The 24422-nt window shown below is 39.7% G+C and overlaps 1 protein-coding gene across 14 annotated transcripts in view; it reads right to left on the bottom strand.

Moving 5' to 3' along the window:
* Positions 1 to 24422, bottom strand: part of LOC105497746 (succinyl-CoA:glutarate-CoA transferase) — a 749568-nt gene that overhangs the window by 617668 nt on the left and 107478 nt on the right. For all 14 annotated transcript variants that reach the window (XR_011622306.1, XM_011769072.2, XM_071095070.1 and 11 more), the window contains exon 7: positions 24308 to 24399. Coding sequence is in view for 13 of the 14 variants with exons in the window: in XM_011769072.2 (XP_011767374.2) it covers positions 24308 to 24399 (92 nt within the window). In the remaining variant the exon portion in view is untranslated. The remainder of the gene's footprint in view (positions 1 to 24307; positions 24400 to 24422) is intronic.

Below are 24422 nucleotides of genomic sequence, written 5' to 3'. Positions count from 1 at the left end.
AAGCCTGCAAGAAGTATGGGATTATGTAAAAAGACCAAATCTACGTCTGATTGGGGTGCCTGAAAGTGAGGGGGAAAATGGAACCAAGTTGGAAAACACTCTTCAGGATATCATCCAGGAGAACTTCCCCAACCTAGTAGGGCAGGCCAACATTCAAATTCAGGAAATACAGAGAACGCCACAAAGATACTCCTCGAGAAGAGCAACTCCAAGACACATAATTGCCAGATTCACCAAACTTGAAATGAAGGAAAAAATCTTAAGGGCAGCCAGAGAGAAAGGTTGGGTTACCCACAAAGGGAAGCCCATCAGACTAACAGCAGACCTCTCGGCAGAAACTCTACAAGCCAGAAGAGAGTGGGGGCCAATATTCAACATTCTTAAAGAAAATAATTTTTAACGCAGAATTTCATATCCAGCCAAACTAAGTTTCATCATAAGTGAAGGAGAAATAAAATCCTTTACAGATAAGCAAATGCTTAGAGATTTTGTCACCACCAGGCCTGCCTTACAAGAGACCCTGAAGGAAGCACTAAACATGGAAAGGAACAACCAGTACTAGCCATTGCAAAAACATGCCAAAATGTAAAGACCATCGAGGCTAGGAAGAAACTGCATCAACTAACGAGCAAAATAACCAGTTAATATCATAATGGCAGGATCAAGTTCATACATAACAATCTTAACCTTAAATGTAAATGGACTAAATGCTCCAATTAAAAGACACAGACTGGCAAACTGGATAAAGAGTCAAGACCCATCAGTCTGCTGTATTCAGGAGACCCATCTCACATGCAGAGACATATATAGGCTCAAAATAAAGGGATGGAGGAAGATCTATCAAGCAAATGGAGAACAAAAAAAAGCAGGGGTTGCAAGACTAGTCTCTGATAAAACAGACTTTAAACCATCAAAGATCAAAAGAGACAAAGAAGGCCATTACATAATGGTAAAGGGATCAATTCAACAGGAAGAGCTAACTGTCCTAAATATATATGCACCCAATACAGGAGCACCCAGATTCATAAAGCAAGTCCTTAGAGACTTACAAAGAGACTTAGACTCCCATACGATAATAATGGGAGACTTCAACACCCCACGGTCAACATTAGACAGATCAACGAGACAGAAAGTTAACAAGGATATCCAGGAATTGAACTCATCTCTGCAGCAAGCAGACCTAATAGACATCTACAGAACTCTCCACACCAAATCAACAGAATATACATTCTTCTCAGCACCACATCACACTTATTCCAAAATAGACCACATAATTGGAAGTAAAGCACTCCTCAGCAAATGTACAAGAACAGAAATTATAACAAACTGTCTCTCAGACCACAGTGCAATCAAACTAGAACTCAGTACTAAGAAACTCAAACAAAACCACTCAACTACATGGAAACTGAATAACCTGCTCCTGAATGACTACTGGGTACACAACGAAATGAAGGCAGAAATAAAGATGTTCTTTGAAACCAATGAGAACAAAGATACAACATACCAGAATCTCTGGGACACATTTAAAGCAGTGTGTAGAGGGAAATTTATAGCACTAAATGCCCACAAGAGAAAGCAGGAAAGATCTAAAATTGACACTCTAACATCACAATTAAAAGAACTAGAGAAGCAAGAGCAAACACATTCAAAAGCTAGCAGAAGGCAAGAAATAACTAAGATCAGAGCAGAGCTGAAGGAGATAGAGACAAAAAACCCTCCAAAAAAAACCAATGAATCCAGGAGTTGGTTTTTTGAAAAGATCAACAAAATTGATAGACCACTAGCAAGACTAATAAAGAAGAAAAGAGAGAAGAATCAAATAGACGCAATAAAAAATGACAAAGGGGATATCACCACCGACCCCACAGAAATACAAACTACCATCAGAGAATACTATAAACACTTCTACGCAAATAAACTAGAAAATCTAGAAGAAATGGATAATTTCCTGGACACTTACACTCTCCCAAGACTAAACCAGGAAGAAGCTGAATCCCTGAATACACCAATAGCAGGCTCTGAAATTGAGGCAATAATTGATAGCCTACCAACCAAAAGAAGTCCAGGACCAGATGGATTCACAGCTGAATTCTACCAGAGGTACAAGGAGGAGCTGGTACCATTCCTTCTGAAACTATTCCAATCGATAGAAAAAGAGGGAATCCTCCCTAACTCATTTTATGAGGCCAACATCATCCTGATACCAAAGCCTGGCAGAGACACAACAAAAAAAGAGAATTTTAGACCAATATCCCTGATGAACATCGATGCAAAAATCCTCAATAAAATACTGGCAAACCGGATCCAGCAGCACATCAAAAAGCTTATCCACCATGATCAAGTGGGCTTCATCCCTGGGATGCAAGGCTGGTTCAACCTACGCAAATCAATAAACGTAATCCAGCATATAAACAGAACCAAAGACAAAAACCACATGATTATCTCAATAGATGCAGAAAAGGCCTTTGACAAAATTCAACAGCCCTTCATGCTAAAAACTCTCAATAAATTTGGTATTGATGGAACGTATCTCAAAATCATAAGAGCTATTTATGACAAACCCACAGCCAATATCATACTGAATGGGCAAAAACTGGAAAAATTCCCTTTGAAAACTGGCACAAGACAGGGATGCCCTCTCTCACCACTTCTATTCAACATAGTGTTGGAAGTTCTGGCTAGGGCAATCAGGCAAGAGAAAGAAATCAAGGGTATTCAGTTAGGAAAAGAAGAAGTCAAATTGTCCCTGTTTGCAGATGACATGATTGTATATTTAGAAAACCCCATTGTCTCAGCCCAAAATCTCCTTAAGCTGATAAGCAACTTCAGCAAAGTCTCAGGATACAAAATTAATGTGCAAAAATCACAAGCATTCTTATACACCAGTAACAGACAAACAGAGAGCCAAATCAGGAATGAACTTCCATTCACAATTGCTTCAAAGAGAATAAAATACCTAGGAATCCAACTTACAAGGGATGTAAAGGACCTCTTCAAGGAGAACTACAAACCACTGTTCAGTAAAATAAAAGAGGACATAAACAAATGGAAGAACATACCATGCTCATGGATAGGAAGAATCAATATCGTGAAAATGGCCATATTGCCCAAGGTAATTTATAGATTCAATGCCATCCCTATCAAGCTACCAATGAGTTTCTTCACAGAATTGGAAAAAACTGCTTTAAAGTTCATATGGAACCAAAAAAGAGCCCGCATCTCCAAGACAATCCTAAGTCAAAAGAACAAAGCTGGAGGCATCACGCTACCTGACTATACTACAGGGCTACAGTAACCAACAGCATGATACTGGTACCAAAACAGAGATGTAGACCAATGGAACAGAACAGAGCCCTCAGAAATAATACCACACATCTACAGCCATCTGATCTTTGACAAACCTGACAAAAATAAGAAATGGGGAAAGGATTCCCTATTTAATACATGGTGCTGGGAAAATTGGCTAGCCGTAAGTAGAAAGCTGAAACTGGATCCTTTCCTTACTCCTTATACGAAAATTAATTCAAGATGGATTAGAGACTTAAATGTTAGACCTAATACCATAAAAACCCTAGAAGAAAACCTAGGTAATACCATTCAGGACATAGGCATGGGCAAGGACTTCATGTCTAAAACACCAAAAGCAACGGCAACAAAAGCCAAAATTGACAAATGGGATCTCATTAAACTAAAGAACTTCTGCACAGCAAAAGAAACTACCATCTGAGTGAACAGGCAACCCACAGAATGGGAGAAAATTTTTGCAACCTACTCATCAGACAAAGGGCTAATATCCAGAACCTACAAAGAACTCAAACAAATTTACAAGAAGAAAACAAACAACCCCATCAAAAAGTGGGCAAAGGATATGAACAGACATTTCTCAAAAGAGGACATTCATACAGCCAACAGACACATGAAAAAATGCTCATCATCACTCGCCATCAGAGAAATGCAAATCAAAACCACAATGAGATACCATCTCACACCAGTTAGAATGGCAATCATTAAAGAGTCAGGAAACAACAGGTGCTGGAGAGGATGTGGAGAAATAGGAAAACTTTTACACTGTTGGTGGGATTGTAAACTATTTCAACCATTATGGAAAACAGTATGGCGATTCCTCAAGGATCTAGAACTAGAAGTACCATATGACCTAGCCATCCCATTACTAGGTATATACCCAAAGGATTATAAATCATGCTGCTATAAAGACACATGCACATGTATGTTTATTGCAGCACTATTCACAATAGCAAAGACTTGGAATCAACCCAAATGTCCATCAGTGACAGACTGGATTAAGAAAATGTGGCACATATACACCATGGAATACTATGCAGCCATAAAAAAAAGGATGAGTTTGTGTCCTTTGTAGGGACATGGATGCAGCTGGAAACCATCATTCTCAGCAAACTATCGCAAGAACAGAAAACCAAACACCGCATGTTCTCACTTATAGGTGGGAACTGAACAATGAGATCACTTGGACTTGGGAAGGGGAATATCACACACCGGGGCCTATCACGGGGGGGGGAGGGGGGAGGGATTGCATTGGGAGTTATACCTGATGTAAATGACGAGTTGATGGATGCTGACGAGTTGATGGGTGCAGCACACCAACATGGCACAAGTATACATATGTAACAAACCTGCACGTTATGCACATGTACCCTAGAACTTAAAGTATAATAAAAAATAATAATAAATAAATAAATAAAAAATAAAAAAATAAATATCCTTTAAAAATTTGGGGTGAAAAAGTAAAAAAAAAAAAAGACTACAAATTACAGCATGGTTTCACATATACCTCATGTGATGCTGCACCATCACTTTACAACCATGTATTTGTTCTTTTATTATATATATGTACTGTGTACAACATAGTTTGAAACATATGCACATTGTAAAATGGCCTCATCAAGCTAATTAACAAATGCATTACTTCATATACTTTTATTTTATTATGATAACACTTAAAAATCTGCTCTCTTAGAGATTTTCAGGATTATAATACAGCCATCCCGTGGTATATGCAGAAATCTGCATATCCACAGTTGGCCCTGCAGAACACAAATAAATACAAAATTGACCCTCAGTATATACGTATCCCTCAATCTGCATTTGACTGAAAAAACTCCACATGCAAGTGGGCCCGCACAGTTCAAATTTATGTTATTCAAGGGTCAACTGTACATTAAATATAGTAACTATATTGTACAATAGATCTCTTGAACTTATTCCTCCTAGTTAAATTTTTATATCCTTTGACCAACATCTCCTTAACCTGCCCTCCTCCCCAGGACTCTGGTAACCACCATTCTACTCTTTACATCTATAAGTTAGACATTTTCAGATGCCATATATAAGTGAGGTCATGTGGTGTTTATCTTCTGTGCCTGGCTTATTTCGCTTAGAATAATGTCCTTCAGGTTCACTTACGTTGTAACATGTGACAAGAATTCCTTGTTTTTTCTAAGGTTGAATAGTATTCCATTGCGTACATATACCATGTTTCTTTATCCATTTATTCATTCATTTGTGGACACTTAAGTTGACGTTGTAATGAACATAGGAGTGCATATATTTCTTCCACATTACTGATTTCATTTCGCTTGTGTACATGCCCAGTGGTGGGGCTGCTGGATCATATAGTTGTTCTACTTTTAATTTTTTGAAGAACCTCCATACTGCTTTCCATAATGGCCACATTAATTTACACAGCCACTAACAGCCATCACTTTACAACTTTACAATTACCAGTTAAGAAACATATTTTCCCGACCAGGCATGGTTGCTCAATGCCTGTAATCCCAGCACTTTGGGAGGCAGAGGTGAGTGGATCACGAGGTCAGGAGTTCGAGACCAGCCTGACCAACAAGGTGAAACTCCATCTGTACTAAAAACACAAAAATTAGCCGGGCGTGGTTGCATGCTCCTGTAACCCCAGCTACTCAGGAGGCTGAGGCAGGATAATTGCTTGAACCCAGGAGGTGGAGGTTGCAATGAGCCAAGATCGTGCCATTGCACTCTACCCTGGGCGACAGAGTGAGACTCCATCTCAAAAAAAAAAAAAAATCAAAAACATATTTTCCCTATTTTACAGATGGAAAAACTGAAGTTAGGGAATTTGTCTAATGTTACACCAAATGATGGAATGAAAATTCAAACCCAGGTTTTCTGATTCCTATGACTGTTCAATAAAGATGTTAAATAGGTCTTCAATGAAAATGCTAAAACTGCTCAAAGTTAATGAAAGGACATGAACTTAAGAAGAAAACTGTAAGAGTCAAGGTTCTCAGATAACATGGCAGAGGAGAGAAAAGGCCAGGATGTTTGTTATCTATGACGGTGGGAAAGAGAGTATGTGCCTAGATTTTGGAAGTAGAGTGGATGTTGGCATAGGTTGTGGAACCATGACTAGATGTCAAGGTAGACAGCAAGAAGCCTGGGACACCATCCCTGGTTCAGTGTTTGCAGAAAGTGGAGTAGCCAGGAACGAGCATCTTCCAATTGAGAATAGCTTAAAACCATTATCCCAATCTATACTATAGATTTCTATATTGTTTATGTATACTTAAATTTCCTTTTTTTTTTTTTTTTTTTTTTTTTTTGAGACATAGTCTTGCCCTGTCACCCAGGCTGGAGTACAGTGACGTGATCTCAGCTCACTACAACCTCCACCTCCCGGATTCAAGTGATTCTCCCACCTCAGCCTCCCGAATAACTGGGATTACAGGCACCCGCCATCATGCCCGGCTAATTTTTGTATTTTTGTAGAGACGGGGTTTATCCATGTTGGCCAGGCAGGTCCTGAACTCCTGAACTCAGGTGATCTGCTGGCCCCGGCCTCCCTAGGTGCTAGGATGACACACATGAGCCACTGTGCCCAGGCTCAGCGTGTTATTTTCAAAGCTTTTGTTGAGCCAGGCAAAAATAAACCATCTCTTACCTAATCCTTCTAACAGTATTCTCTTCTCTTGCAATTTGTAGACAAGTTCAAAGTGAAGACATATCCTTTCATTACTATTCTTTTTCAAACTTTAAAGCAAATATTTTGTTTGGGTCATTTAAAAACTAAATGATCATTACCATAAATGTGCTAAATTATTGAAAAATAACTTTTTTCTATAAAAAAAGAACAAGTACATTTTACTTAAAAGGCATTTGGATTATAGAAAGAGAAATACAACAGAAGTAAAACCTGACATTTACAGAAGATTGCATGACCTTTTACAAAATAAATAAATTTTTGGCCAGGCGCGGTGGTTTATACCTGTAATTCCAGCACTTTGGGAGGCTGAGGCAGGCGGATCACCTGAGGTCAGGAGTTCGAGACCAGCCTGGCCAACATGGTGAAACCCCGTCTCTACTAAAAAATATAAAACTTAGCTGGGCGTGGTGGTGAGCACCTGTAATCCCAGCTACTCAGGAGGATGAGGCACAAGAATCACTTGAACTCAGGTGGCAGAGGTTGCTGTGAGCCGAGATCGCACTACTGAACTCCAGCCTAGATGACAGAACGAGACTCTGCCACAAAAAAATAAATAAGTAAATAAATAAATAAATAAACTTTTAACAAGCATTAGATATTTCAGAATAAGACATAATCCTTCTAAAATGAAATACTTTCTATGAAAAAAAGAAACTTATCTCAAATAAGGGAGTCCCTTTTCCCCAAAAGATATAAAAATTATTTCTTGAAAAAACAGGATTAATTGTATGGGTGTATGTGTGTGTGTGTGTGAAATCTTTCACTAGCAATCTGTTTTAGAAAAGAGGTTTTAGAGGAATTTCAAGATTTTGCTTTCCAATGTAAATTTCACAGATAACTCTTGTCTTGGCTTTCCTTCCATTTAGGGGCCAAATATAAGAAAAACAAAGTAGAACTACCTAGTGATATAACTTTTATGAAATAACAACTGAAATATCATATGAGCTTCAATAACAAATATCCACAGTGTTAATGTCAGTCACTGGGATTGAGTCTACAAATCCAATTCTAGCTGAACGAACTAAACTAAACTAAATTGAGCAGTCAATTCAGTCAACCTACAAATAAGTTACATAAAGGTAGAAAAACATGCTTGTTTATTTTCTCTATCTTTATTTGCAGGTTCCCTGAACTAACTAAGAATCTAGTTATTTTAAAACATGTAGGCCGGGTGTGGTGGCTCATGCCTGTAATCCCAGCACTTTTGGAGGCCGAGGTGGGCAGATCACCTGAGGTCAGGAGTTCCAGACCAGCCTGTCCAAAACGGCGAAACCCCCTCTCTACCAAAAATAGAAAAATCAGCCGTGTGTGGTGGCTCTGTACAGCCACCAGGACGCGGAGGTTGCAGTGAGCCCAGATGGAGCCAATGCACTCCAGCCTGGGTGATGGAGCAAGACTCCACCTCAAAAAAAAAAAAAAAAAAAAAAAAAAGTAAATATATTTACACATTCGATCAAACAATATGTGAGTGCCAATTATGTTCCAGGCATTGTTCTAGATTTGGGGGGCACGGTACAGCCAGTCCCTGCCTTCATAAAGCTTACATCTTAAAGGTAGATAAAGAAAGTAACTAGTAAGAATGAAATATAATTTCATACATGAAGATGACGGCTATGAAGAAAACTAAAGGAAGATAAGGAGCTGGAGAGTAACTGGAAACATTGTGAGGATGGGCGGACAACCTAAAAGGGATGTCACCCTTTCAGGACTGAACCTCAATTAGTAGTACACTAAATCAAGTATTCCATTTATTGACCACATACTGTTATTCAGAGATGTTAATAGGTATCATCTTCACAACAACCATGAGAAATAGGTATGTTATCCCCATTTCACAGATGAAAAAAGGGAGGTTCACAGTAATTTGTCTAAATAGCTTGTCTAAATTTGCACAGATAATAAATGGCAGAGCCTGCATTCAAATGCTATGTAACTCCAAACCCCATGTTCTTTGCACTGTATCACACAATCGCTGATAAAAATCAAAATGACCTCACTATTTCCAAAGTTATATTTCCACAGTTATATTATTCATTAGCTTTAATAAATTTTAGCCTTTCATGGTGGCTCGCACCTGTAATCCCAGCACTTTGGGAGGCTGAGGTGGAGGAACATTTGAGCCCGGGGGTTCAAGACCACTCTGGGCAACATAGTAGATCTCCATCTCTATAAAAACTGAAAAAAATTAGCCAGGCCTGGTGGCAAGTGTGTATAGTCCCAGCTAGTTAGGAGGCTGAGGTGGGAGGATCCTTTGAGCCCCGGAGTTCGAGGCCACAGTGAGCCATGACTGCACTATTGCACTCCAGCCTGGGTGACACAGCAAGACCCTGTTTCAAAAAATAAAACAAGTTTTTATAAACCAAATCCCTATTATATACCATATTCCTGAGAGTTGATAGAAAATAAAAAGAATTGTAAGTTATTAATATTAATTCTTGAAATGTAGTACTTTCAGGATGACTATCATTTCTGAAATAGTTGTATGTGAAAATTCTTAGTAAAATTTGTTCTGTTTCACAAAATATCTTACATTGTTTGAAAGGTACACCAAAACATTTATCACAATAAAAACCAGAGTTTTTTGGGCCAGGCACAGTGGCTCATGCCTGTAATCCCAGCACTTTGGAAGGCTGAGGCAGGCAGATCGCTTGAGCCCAGGAGTTAGAGAGCAGCCTAGGTAACAAAAAACTCCTAGCTAACAAAAAATTAGCCAGGCATGATGGGGCGTGCCTATACCCCAGCTACCTGGGAGGCTGAGGTGGGAGGATCACTTCAACCCAGGAGGTCAACGCTGCAGTGACTGTGCCACTGTACTCCAACCTGGGCAACAGAATGAGATCCTGTCTCAAAAAAAAAAAACACTATAGTTTATCAACTCATAGTTTATCTTAAGATTTTTTTATCTTGAAATCTTTATATGATCTATAGAAGTATAATTTTAACAAATAATATGTTAAGTACATCATTTCATTCATATAGAAGTAATACTGAAAATCTCTTCAGTTTTCTGGTGGTGAACAAACACATTAAGGCAGAATTCTACCAACACATTTTTTCTCAAAAACATCTCTACTTATTTCTTTCTTTGTTTTTTTTATGTTTCCTAGGTCATACAAATTGGTCCTATTAACAATCAAAGAAAGGAGAAAAAACTCATGTTATGGACTTGAAAGGATAAAGCCAAGCAAAAGATTGAAGTGCTGCCTGTGTGGAGAGTGCCTCATTGCTCCTTCCTTACCAAGCCAATACTGAAGGGAAGAAAGGCCAGTAGACTGAATCTAAATTATCCTACTAAAAATCTCTAAGAGGGGGAAAATACAATGAAATAATAAATTAACACTGGGAAAAGTCAACAAAAATACCCTCAAAGGAGAAAGTCTCAGGCCCAGAACCAAGACCAAAGGTGTTGCTAGGATTTGCCACGTACCTTCATGTGGGAGTGGGACACACCCTTGCCAGGGTGGAGGATGCCTAGCATAGGGAATTGGCTGGGGTCTTGGGAAGAGGGCTGACCCCTGAACCCTATAAGGACAGCACTCAGCCCCGCAAGGCTTGGCCTCCTATGGTACATTCTCTTCAACTTCATCCCACTTCTATGCCTTACCTCAGTCAACTGCCAATTAGTGGATTTATTGTTGCAGTATAGAATCTAAATGTTAGGGAACTTGACTAGAGTTAGGGTATGCAAAGTAAGTAAAAGTACTTGACAGCACTTACTAAGTAAAAGTATTTAAGTATAAAGGTGAAGTAAACTTTGACTAAGTACAAGTAGTTAATCAGCAGTAATTGGGAAGTGAAGAGAGGGAAGATGGAAGGAACGAATGTTCGAATGCTAATCATTTCTCAGAGCATGAAATCAATACATGATGGAACATGCAGGCAATACTTAAAGAAGAATGAAATGAGGCCAGACACGGTGGCTCACACCTGTAATCCCAGCACTTTGGGAGGCCAGGGCAGATGGATCACAAGGTCAGGAGTTCAAGACCAGCCTGGTCAAGATGGTGAAACCCCCGTCTCCACTAAAACCAAAAATAGCTAGGCACAGTGGCAGGGGCCTCGGGAGGCTGAGACAGGAGTATCACTTGAACCTGGGGGACAGAGGTTGCAATGAGCCAAGATCACACCACTGCACTCCAGCCTGGGCAACAGAGTGAGACCCCGCCTCAAAAAAAAAAAAAAGAAAAAAAGAAGAAGAAGCATGAAATGAGCCCATCGTCTTAAGGGTTTTCATAATCTCTCAACCTCCACAGGATCTTTTAGTAATGATTACTTTTGTAAAGAAGAAACTTTAGCCAAATTGGAGCAATACCCTCTATTTCACTTCAATTAATTGTTCCTCTGTTAAATTCAATTAAATTGTATACTTATTTACTTTAAATTAGCAAGAATGTTATGATCTCATCCTTATAATTTATGTTCATCATATGCTATGAATATGCCAACGTATAAGCATAAACATATGTCGAGATTGATGCTTACCAACTATTAACACTGGGAACTTCTGACTGATGAGGATAATTTGCGACTTTCTTCTCCATTATTTTTGACATTGTCTCAGTTTTATAATAAATACGTATTATATATAAGAATAATTACTTAAAAAAAAAAAAAAAGACAAGATCTTGCTCTGTTCCCCAGGCTGGAGGGCAGTAGCACTATCTTGGTTCACTGCAACCTCTATCTCCTGGGCTCAAGAAATCCTCCCACCTTAGCCTCCAGAGTAGTTGGGACTACAGGCAGGCACCTCCACGTCCTGCTAATTTTTTTGTAATTTTTGTAGTCATGGGGTTTTGCCACGTTGCCCAGGCTGGTCTTGAACTCCTGAACTCAAGCAATCCTCGTGCATCAACCTTCCAAAGTGCCAGGATTACAGGCATGAGTCACCGTGTCTGGCCCAAGAATAATTACTTTTAAAAGTCAATTAAGCCGGGTGCAGTGGCTCACACCTATAATCCCAGCACTTCGGGAGGCCAAGGCAGGCTGATCACCTGAGGTCAGGAGTTCGAGATCAACCTAGCGAACATAGTGAAATCCCATCTCAACTAAAAATACAAAAATTATCTGGGCATGGTAGTGCACGCCTGTAGTCCCAGCTACTCAAGAGGTTGAGGCAGGAGAATCTCATGAACCCAGGAGGCAGAGGTTGCTGTGAGCCAAGATTGCACCACTGCACTCCAGACTGGGTGACAAAGTGAGATTCTGTCACACACACACAGAAAGTCAATTAAAATAAAGTATAAATAAAACTGAGCAGTTAAGTTATTCCACCATTAACACTGACCCTAATTCTGACTGTAATCAATGGTCAGATATGTTTAAGAAGTGCCATGTTAGAAAGGTGCATGAATTAAGAAAAACTTCATTACTTAACCTAGACTAACCTCTTTTGTTAGTGAACTAATACTTATAATGGTTAAGATTAAAATCAAGGAAATATCCTAAGTCATAAAATAAGAAATATATTTTATATGCGTAAGAACCCATTATTCCTATAATATTTATTAAGCGTGAAGTTCTTTCCTAGGCACTGAAGATGTAGAAATACATGACACCTTTCTTGCAGAATATATTATATAATTTTTTATATATTATATACTTTATTATATTATATGTAATATTTGTATATAATATTTTGTGTATATATATAGTTTTTTGGTGGTTTTTTTTTTAGACAAGGTCTCAGTTGTCCAGGCTGGAGTGCAGTGGCAAGATCACGGCTCACTGCAGCCTCTATCTCCTGGGCTCAAGTAATCCTCCCACCTCAGCTGCCTGAGTAGCTGGGACTGCAGGTTCACGCCACAACACCTGGCAAATTTTTAAAATTTTTACTAGAGACAGGGTCTTCCTATGTTGTCCAGACTGGTCTCAAACTCCTAGGCTCAAGCAATCCTCCCACCTTGGCCACCCAAAGTGCTAGGATTACAGGCATAAGCCACCATGTCCAGTCCAGGGAACATATATTTTAACCCATAGCAAATACAGTTGAATTTTTCAGAGAGAGACAGAGAGAGTGAGAGAGAGAGAGAGAGAGAGAGAGTATGTGTGTGTGTGTGTGTGTGTGTGTGTGTGTGTGTGTGTTGGAAGGGGCCACATCTCTACTTGTTTATTTGCATAGATATTTCTAACTTAAAACACATTTTTATTCTCAAACTTTGCTGATAGGAGTATAAATTGGTTCAATCTTACAAAATACAAATACCTATCAAAAATACAAATGAACTAAACTGTTGACACCACAGCCTCCTTCTAGGGATTTTTCCTAAAGATATAATTGTACATGTGGGGCCAGATGCGATGGCTTATGCCTGAAGCCAAGATCTCACCACTGCACTCTAGCCTGGGCAACAGAGCGAGACTCCATGTCAAAAAAATATAATAATAATAACTGCACATGTAGAAAATTATACATGCAAGGATGTTCCCTGTAGTGTTACAGTATTAGTAAAATAATGGAAAGAAACTAACTGCCCAGCAAGAGGAGGTTAAATAAACTATGGTACATCCACAGGTATAGACACAATAAAAGCAAGTGCATTGACAATAAGATAATCTCTATGAAATATGATTTAAAATAAAATACAATGCAGAACATTCAGTTTAGGTAACCCTAAAAGTAAGAATCAAAACTATAGGCCGGGCGTGGTGTCTCATGCCTGTAATCCCATCACTTTGGGAGGCTTAGATGGGCAGATCACCTGAGGTCGGGAGACCAGCCTGACCAACATGGAGAAACCCTGTCTCTGCTAAAAATACAAAATTAGCCAGGCATGGTGGCGCATGCCTGTAATCCCAGCTACTTGGGAGGCTGAGGCAGGAGAATCGCTTGAACCCAGGAGGCAGAGGTTACGGTGAGCCGAGATCATGCTACTGCATTCCAGCCTGGGCAAGAAGAGTGACACTCAGTCTCAAAAAAAAGTAAAAAAAAAAAAAATCACAAGAATCAAAACTATAAATCTTCTAGAAGAAAATCTTCAAAACTAAGGGTATGCAAAGATTTCATAAAGAGGACATAAAAGACACTAACCATAAAGAAAATAAATTGACTAATTTGACTTAAATAAAACTTAAAAACACTTATCAAAAGATAGCATTATGATAATAAAATGGCAAGTCACGGACTGGGAGAAAATATCAGCAATGTATACATCTCACAAATATTTGTATCTAGAATATACAAAGAAATCCTTTAAATCACTGAGGAGAAGACTAACACTCCAATAAAAACAATGGAAAGGCCGGAACCTATAGTTCACATAGATACCTAAACGACCACTAAGCATTAAAAAACACATCTTAACTCATCAGGGAATTGCAAATTCAAATCACAATGAGATTCTACTACATACTCACCAAAATGGCTAAAATTTAAAAGACTGGCCAGGCACAGTGACTCCTACCTGTAACCCCAGGACTTTGGGAGGTCCAGGCAGGTGGATCACTTGAGGTTCGGAGTTCAAAACCAGCCTGGCCAACATGGTGAAACATGATCCCTAATAAAATACAAAAAAATTAGCTGGTCATCACGGTGGTTGGGTGCCTGTGATCCCAGCTACTCAGCAAGCTAAGGCAGGAGAATTGCTTGAACCCAAGAGGCAGAGGTTGCAGTGAGCTCAGATCATGCCACTGCACTCCAGCCTGGGCAACAGAGCAAGACTCTCTCAAAAAAAAAAAAAAAGTTTGCATTATGAAGAGTTGGTGCAGATAATTAAAACTCTCAAACATTGCTACTAGAGTATAAACTGGTACCATTCTAAAAAACCAGCAGCTTACTAAAGTTAAATATACATCTACCCTGTGACCCATTAGTTTTTCACTTGTAGGTATATACCAAAAGAAATCAATATGCATGTCAAACAAAAGGCATTCAAAAGAAAGTTCAGTTTTATTCACAAAAGGCAAAAACTAAAAACAACTCAAGTGTTGATCAATAGCAATGTGAATACTCTGTGGTGTATTCATAAAATGTAATACAATACACACAGTAAAAACACACCACTGATACACACAAAATTGAATGAACATTACAAGCCTTCAATTAGTACAAGCACGGTGGCTCACACCTGTAATCCCAGCAATTTGCTCACACCTATAATCCCAGCAATTTGGGAGGCTGAGGTGCACGGATTGCTAGAGACCAGGAGTTCAAGACAAGCCTGGCCAACATGGCAAAACCCCGTCTCTACCAAAAATACAAAAAAAATAGACAGGCATGGTGATGAGTGCCTGTAATCATCCCCGCTACTCGGGAAGCTCAGGCATGAGAATCACTTGAACATTGGAGGCAGAGGTTGCAGTGAGCTGAGATCGCACCACTGCACTCCAGTCTAGGCAACAGAGCAAGACTCCATCTCAAAAAAAAAAAAAAAAAAAAAAAAAAGAAAGTCTTCAATTAAGCAAAAGAAATCAGGCATAAATCAGAACATACTAGGCCAGGTGAGGTGGCTCACTTCTGTAATCCCAGCACTTTGGGAGGCCAAGGCAGGCAGATCACTTGAGCCCAGGAGTTCAAGATCACCCCAGTCAACATGGTGAAACCTGGTCTCTACCAAAAATACAAAAATCAGCCAGGTGTCATGGCAAGCACCTGTAATCCCAGCTACTCAGGAGGTTGAGGCACAAGAATCACTTGAACCCTGGAGCTGGAGGTTGCAGTGAGCCAAGGTTGCGCTACTACACTCCAGCCTGGATGACAAAGCAAGACTCCATCTCAAAGAGAAAAAAAAAAGAACCTACTTAGAGAAGTTAAGCTAGCATAGAGTATTAGCAGTCAAAAATAGTGGTTATCTCTGGAGGAGGTAGTATTGTTTGGGAATAAAAAAAGAAACTTTCCGGAGTGATGGAAATATACTATATCTTAAACTGAGTAGCATCTATCCAGGTGTATATCTTTTTAAAAAAAAAAATCATCGAACCAAGTCTGGGCATCATGGAGAGACCCCACCTCTACAAAAACTACAAAAATTAGTTGAGCATGATGGCATGTGCTTGTAGTTCCAGCTATTCAGGAGGCTGACATGGGAGGATCGATTGAGCCCTGACTGCAGTGAGCCGTGATCGCACCACTGCATTTCAGCCTGGGCGACAGAGCAAGACTTGTAATGTTTGTAATGCAAAGAAATGATAAATGCTTAAGGTGATGGATACCCCATTTATCCTGATATGAATATTATATACTGTATGCCTCTATCAAAAGATCTTACATACCCCATAAATATATATCTACTATGCCAGACGCTGGGAGGCCCAGGCGGGCGGATCATGAGGTCAGGAGATCGAGACCATCCTGGCTAATACAATGAAACCCCATCTCTACCAAAAATACAAAAAATTAGCCGGGCCTGAGGGCGGACGCCTGTAGTTCCAGCTATGCGGGAGACTGAGACAGGAGAATGGTGTGAACCCGAGAGGCGGGGCTTGCAGTGAGCCGAGATCGCGCCACTGCACTTCAGCCTAGGCGACAGAGCGAGACTCCGTTTCGAAAAAAAAATATGTATATATATATGTGTGTGTGTGTGTGTGTGTGTGTGTGTGTGTTACTATGTATCTACAAAAATTTAAAATTAAAAAAAAAAGTTCATGGCCAGGCGCGGTGGCTCACACCTATAATCCTAGCACTTTGGGAGGCCAAGGCAGGCAGATCACTTGAGGTCAGGAGTTTGAAACCAGCCTGGCCAACATGGTGAAACCCCATCTCTACTAAAAATACCAAAAAAAAATTAGCCGGGCGTGGTGGCAGGTGCCTGTAATGCCAGCTACTTGGGAGGCTGAGGCAGGAGAATTGCTTGAATCTGGGAGGTGAAGGTTGTAGTGAGACAAGATCATACGATTGCACTCCAGCCTAGGCAACAAGAGTGAGACTCTGTCTCAATAACAACAACAAAAAAGTTTAAAGAGGAAGACTATTTTGCTTGGTTTTGAATAGAGTATCTCTGGAAAGGTACAAAAAAGAACTGGTAATGTGGATTTCTTCGGAGGAAGAGAATAAGGTGGGATGGGCATAGAGGAAAGGAGATTTGTATTGTGGACTGTTAGACACTCAAGGAAAAAGACCCAGTTTATGTCCCAATGTAATCATACAGAGGACGTTCCTGCTCTCTCTCTCTCAAAAGTGTCCTGGTTTATATGATGAATTATACGGCCCACCTACTTATATATCTTGTGGATTTAGTATTATGTGAATGTATTACCTCTTCAAAAAATAAATAAAATATAAAGTAAGCATAATACGATGCCTTTTGACAGCAATGTAAGAGCAATTTCTCTTTGTGTAATTTTGTTTTTTCTTAGTTTTTAAAGGAGGAGATAAATATCTAAGGAGCAATGCTTGTAAACTTGATTTAATCCATCCTGCACACTTGGGCCAAACTAATCTTACGAAGCACAGCTTTCATCATATCACTCCCCTTCTGAAACATTTTCTGAACTTCACTTTGAGCAAACAACCTCCCAACTTCCTTACTTGACCTTGAAGACTTGCCAAAGTAAGGCCTAAAACAACCTTCCCCTTATGTTCTGAAACCTTAACTCTCAGCGCCTCTGTGACTGGCTGATTATTTTCCCTAAGTCTGCCTGATTCCTTCCTGCTTCTTTGTATTTGTTTCTCACTGTGTGATCTCCCCTGGGAATGTCTAGTAATGTCTTAATCCATCCACATTCTATCTACCTTTCCAGACACCATGCCACTCAAGTCCTACTGCTTCCTTGAATTCCTACCCTGAACCACATTTATACTTTACATATTTTAATTTTGTTTTGTTTTGTTTTGTTTTGAGACAGAGTCCCACTCAGTCGCCCAGGCTGGAGTGTAGTGGCGCGATCTGGGCTCACAGCAACCTCCGCCTCCCAGGTTCAAGTGATTCTCTTGCCTCAGCCTCCCAAATAGCTGGGATTACAGGAACCTGCCACCGCACCTGGCTAATTTTTGTATTTTTGGTAGACACAGGGCTTCACCATGTTGGCTAGGATGGTCTCGAAATCCTAACCTAAAGTGATCCACCTGCCTCAGCCTCCCAAAGATTCTGCTGGAATTACAGGCATGAGCCACTGCACTCAGCCTATACATTACATCATCAAGTTGCAATAAAAATTTCTCTCCAACAGATTCAGTGTAAGCCATAAATAGATTCTGAAGATGTTATTAATTAAGTTTTTTAAAATTATGAAGAGCATTTATTGTACTGGAAACTAGGACACAGAGTTGAATAAGAGGCTATCCCTACCATGGAAGTTCTCAAAGAAACATCTAATAACTGCCATCATATCACCTTGCCCTCATATATCTGCCACTCTCAGCTGCTTGCAAAGAACTGCCTTCATTGTCAGCATCACATATATAGACATATACACACACAAACACACACAGACAAACACACATTCCCAAGTCCCAAGCCTCTAGGATCATCCAAATCATGAGTGTTCCAATGTTGTTAATCCTCAAGAAAAAATTAAGGATACTTTATCTTCCAATCTGATGTATTATCTGCAACAAAACATACCACTTAATTTTATTCAGTTTTCTGTTATTTTTATTTTCTAATTTTTCCATACATATACATCTAATCTAGGGAAGGAAATCATTCCTTATAGAGTAACCTATTATGGTACCTAATACAACACTACACGTATGGTCAATATGTCTTTGTTCATTTGAGTGCTCAGTATAATTCTTCTTGATGTTTAAGTGTGCCAAGATTTATGGATGAATTATTAGTCAGAACACATATCACATATGTCTGAGTCATTTACTTTCCAGAATCTCTCACACTTATTGATTTCATTCCCAATCTCTCAATTCTTTATGTATTTAAAAAAGATGATAGAGAGATAAATAGATGATTGATAGATAGATAGATAGATAGATAGATAGATAGATAGATAGATAGACAGATAGACAGATAGATAGAGATATGCATGGTTGCATGTGCCTTTGGTCCCAGCTACTCAGGAGGCTGAGTGGGGAGGATCACCTGAGTCCAGGGATGTTGAGGCTGCTGTAAGCCATGATTACACTACTGCACTCCAGCCTGGGCAACAGAGTGAGATCTTGTCTAAAAAAAATATAGATAGATACGTAGGTAGGAAGGTAGGTAGATAGATAGATAGATAGATAGATACATAGATAGATAGATAATCACATAGCACAATACCAGATATTCATTTACTTGTTTACTCAACATAATTGTTTACTAAGGGTCTGTTCTATGCATAAAGTAGTGACCAAATCAAGGACCACGGTCTTTCCTATGAGGCTTACATCTTACTGAGGCCCATTTTAGGCAGTTAGTGAACAGACAGCAGTGAATTAGAGCCAGAACCCCAAACTCTTTATTTGAGTGCTTTCCCACTCTTTCAAATGGTCTATTTACCACATCGTAACATATATCAAGCAGCATGCAGAAGCAAGATGCAAATACAACAGACATCAGGATCATTCTGCAGGTATCATGGGGAGTGGAAAAAATAAAGGCTACAGAAATAAAGCAAACCTGGGTTCAAAGTTTGGCTTTAGCCCTTTACATATCAAGTTATGTAAGCCTCTAAGCTTCAGTTATAAAATTTACCAATATGAGGCCGGGCACAGTGGCTCACGCCTGTAATCCCAGCACTTTGGTAGGCCGAAGTGGCGAATCGCTTGAGGTCAGAAGTTAGAGACCACTCAACATGGCAAAACCCCGACTCTACTAAAAATACAAAAAAAGAATTAGCTAGGCGTGGTGGCACCTGCCTATAATCCCAGCTACTGGGGAGGCTAAGGCAGGAGAATAACTTGAACCTGGGAGGCGGAGGCTGCAGTGAGCCGAGATCATGCCACCGCACTCCAGCCTGGGCGACAAAAGTGAGACTCAATCTCAAAAAAAAAAAAAGAAAAGAAAGAAAAGAAAAGAAAAAAAAGAGTTTATCAATACATACCTGGAAGTATCAATGTGAGAATCAAAAGACATATGTAAAACGTCTATCATCTGTCTGGCATAGTGTAAGAATTCAAAATAGATTCTCTCTTTGTCCATAATCAAATATAATCTAATCTGACAACACCACAGCATATGTAGAAGGCTGGATTTTAGATTTAGTAAAGGTCAACAGTAACTAGTTTACCCAAAATCACATGATAAAGACTGCTTTTTTTTTTTTTTTTTGATACAGAGTCTTACTCTGTCACCAGGCTGGAGTGCAGTGGCGTGATCTCAGCTCACCGCAACCTCCACATCCTAGGTTCAAGTGATTTTCCTGCCTCAGCCTCCCGAGTAGCTGGGACTACAGATGATGCATGCCACCACGCCCAGCTAATTTTTGTATTTTTAGTAGAGACGGGGTTTCAGCATGTTGGCCAGGATGGTCTCAATCTCTTGACCTCGTGATCTGCCTGCCTCGGCCTCCCAAAGTGCTGGGATTACAGGCGTAAGCCACTGCGCCCAGCCATAAAGACTTCTTTCATAAAATTTTCCCTACAGTATACTTTTTTTTTTTTGAGACAGAGTCTCTCTTTGACACCCAGGCTGGAGTGCAGTGGTGCAATCTTGGGCCACTGTAACCTCCGCCTCCCGGGTTCAACCAATTCTCTTGCCTCAGCCTCCCGGGTGGCTGGGATTACATGCATGTGCCATGATGCCCAGCTAATTTTTGTATTTTTAGTACAGACAGGGTTTCACCATGTTGGCCAAGCTGGTCTTGAATTCCTGACCTCAAGTGATCCACCCGCCTCAGCCTCCCAAAGTGCCGGGATTACAGGCATGAGCCACCATGCCCAGTCCATATACTATACATTTAGATATGCCCCCTTTTGGATAAAAATGACATTATTATAACATTAGAGGAAAAAAACATACATTTTGAGTTTTTTTATTATAATACTATAGTCTATATCTTTGGAATATCACTCGATTTCCAGATAGAAATATATGAGACTATCACTAAAAATATATTTGTATATAATAGTATATTTTCTCATTAAACTATTAAGTAATGTAATAAATCCACATGCAATAAGTTCAGCCACTGTTCCTTACCTCCCCAACCACATTTGGCCCGACTTCTTTATTAGTTCACAATAATCCAGTGACACTGCCCTTCTTTGGGCTCTTCAAAACTACCAGACTCTCCAGCATCAAGACATGCAATACCATGCACTACTCTCTAATGCTAATCGGCTAATGTTTAACAGGATCCTACCCTAAATATGTGGCCCTCAGAGATGCCTTCCCTGACCGAAAGCCCTGATAAACTTGGGCTCCACCGTGTAGGGTGATGTGGAGAAGCTTCCTGATGTCAGAGAAGCCTGGGTTCCAATCACTCATCTGACAACATGGAGTTACGCTACAGCACAGATACATGGCTATGCAGTTAGAGAAAAGTTCATACACAATGGATATAATTGCCAATAGTGTGTGTGCATCGGCTGGTTAAAAATATTAGCCAAGGCTTTCAGAAGTGCTTTCCTGTACAATCTCTGCTGAGAGGCTTAGGGAATTGTTAATATATTGCTGATAACATAAGAGAAAATAACTCTCTTAAGGGGGACTCCCAGCATGGCCTGATTCTTCTGATTCTTTTTTTTTTTTTTTTTTTTTTTTTTTTGTGGAGACGGAGTTTCACTCTTGTCACCCAGGCTGGAGTGCAATGGCGCGATCTCAGCTTACTGCAACCTCCACCTCCCAGGTTCAAGCGATTCTCCTGCCTCAGTCTCCTGAGTAGCTGGGATTACAGGAATGCAACAACACATCCGGCTAATTTTGTATTTTTAGTACAGAAGGGGTTTCTGCATGTTGGTCAGGCTGGTCTCGAACTACCAACCTGGGGTGATCCGCCCGCCTCAGCCTCCCAAAGCGCTGGGATTACAGGCATGAGCCACTGTGCCCGGCTGGCCTGATTCTGATTTCAATCAGCTTTTATCTTTAGCTGTCAAACTACACTTTATAGAGATCTTTAGAAGCATAATAATGGCCCAAGGCACCTGTTATTTATATATGTTCACAGTACCCTGTACTCTTCTTCGGAGTTCTTTTTATTTGCATGTAATAAATATTTTCTGCTGTTTGTTTTCCCCACTTAACAGCTATAGGAAGATAAGGACTGTGATTGTCCTGTAGCCTGCTTAATCTCCAGCGCCTACCACCATTCCCACAGTACGGTAGGAAACAGATGCAGTAACTACTTACTAGGTTAATGTGTAATTTAATTAAGGAATGAAAGATGTGTCCATGTGAAAGAAATACAGTATGAGAGTTAAGTTTACTTAATGTAATACATGGAAAGTATATAAAGCAATGTTTGGCACATACCAAGCACTTAATAAATGTTATTTGCTCACCTAGAACAAAAATCATCTGAGTAGGGTAACACAAGAGATAAAAGCTGTTACTGACTGAGAAATTAAGGTTAAGCATATACTGTGTAGTTATCCCTGTTAGACTACAGTGCAATGTACTAAAGGAACTACAGTAATACCCCATCTCAAGTTTTTCATTTAATTCATTTTACCATTTGAATATACAAATGTTTAAATCCCAGATCTTTTCACATATTCCTAATTGAGTTCAACACCCTTAAATAAAGGCATTCACAATAAAGAATGTCTTGGCCATATGAGAGTCTATGGAATTCAGCAATGAGAGAAATGTCCATGCTCTATTCTCTCAATGGATGGAAAGAAAACTGGTGCTCTTGAATATTTTAAGGAAAGGCCAGCAGGGTACAGTGGCTCACACCTGTAATCCCATCACTTTGGGAGGCCAAGATGGCTTGAGTCCAGGAGTTCAAGACCAGCCTGGGCAACATAACGGGACACCATCTCTGCAAAAAATTTAAAAATTAGTCAGGTTTGGTGCCACACACCTGTAGTCCAAGCTATGTGGGAGGCTGAGGTTGGAGAATCTATTGAGCCCAGGAGGCTGCAGTGTGCCATGGAGGCTGCACTCCAGCCTGGAGTGAGACCCTGTCTCAAAGAAAACAAAACAGGCTGGGTGTGGAGGTTCATGCCTATAATCCCAGCACTGGGACTGGATCACAAGGTAAGGAGTTCGAGACCAGCCTGGTCAAGATGGTGAAACCCCGTCTCTACTAAAAATACAAAAATTAATTGGTCACGGTAGCTGGCACCTGTAATCCCAGCTACTTGGGAGGCTGAGGCAGGAGAATCCTTTGAACTTAGGAGGTGGAGGCTGCAGTGAGCTGAGATCGTGCCATTGCACACTCTAGCCTGGGCGACAGAGCAAGACTGTCTTTAAAGAGAGAAAAAAAAAAAAAAAGCAAAGGCCACACATTTTTTTCCTAAGACTTGTGAAAATGAAACTAAAATGAAAGTTGTGACAATAACTTTATATTTCAAGAAATTAAAACCCCAACAGTTGCTTTGAAATTAATAAAAAGTAAATCTCATCATGAGGAAATAGAGGCAAAGAGAAATGATTAATTAATAAGTAAAACTAAATAAAAAGAAGACTGCAAAAGACTTGAGGTCACTCTGCCTCAGTTTATTCCAACACTACAGCAAGCAAAATTTCCTGAAGAATTAACTAGAAGAAGTGATTTGGGGAATGAATACCCACTGAAACAAGTTTTTTAAGGCCATCAATCTAATTTGTTTTGAAATGGGGTGTGTTTTAGCACTTTTTTTTCACTTTGTTTAACGTCATTCATATTGTTTTCCCCAAGAGTCTTTTTTTAATCTAACCAACCACATTTTGGCCATCTAAATACTTGTTAGGAGCTTCCCGACCAAATATCAATGGAGAGGAATTATTATAAATAATTATTTCACTGTCAGAATCTCATGCACATGACAAATCAGATACATTTAAACCTGAGGGAGGCTTTAAGCAACAAATTTTCAAATACATAACTACCTATAATGTTCCAGAAGGAAAAAGAGACCCTCTGCTATGTATACATGGCAGATGAAGGCACTCTAGTGAAATGGACATCTGTAGTCTAGTCTAGTCAACTGTTTTATTTCAAAGAAGAAATATTCCTAAATCACATAAAGGTGCCTATATTAAGCTTGAATAACATAATAAATGTGGAAAGTGTGTTCACCATCTGATCTATGGCTTCTTGCTAAAAACACTGCTCTTTTCCATGTGGCCAAATTGATGTTTAGCCTGAATACATTTGCAATGAACGCTTCCCATTTTACATTCATAAGCATTCGCTTTCCCTGGTTTCTTTCTAAAATTATTACTTTCAATGGCAAAAACAGCAACTACCTTTTCCCCAACCTAATGACTCGTTTAATCCTATGGGTTAGTGCAGAGTAAAATCCTTTTGGAATATGTAAGGGATGAAATTATGAATATTCTAAGGAATGATACCTACCTCAGGCCCTGTGATGTGCATCAGACCAGAAACAGCTGAGGCAACAGCATCATAACCAGCTCGCTGAGAAATTGGACCTGTCTGACCATACCCTAAAACAACAAAAATAAACATA

This window comes from Macaca nemestrina, chromosome 4 (assembly GCF_043159975.1).
Source record: "Macaca nemestrina isolate mMacNem1 chromosome 4, mMacNem.hap1, whole genome shotgun sequence".
Taxonomy (NCBI): domain Eukaryota; kingdom Metazoa; phylum Chordata; class Mammalia; order Primates; family Cercopithecidae; genus Macaca; species Macaca nemestrina.
The sequence above is the reverse complement of the archived record's forward strand: the minus strand, read 5'-3'. Positions and strand labels throughout refer to the sequence as shown.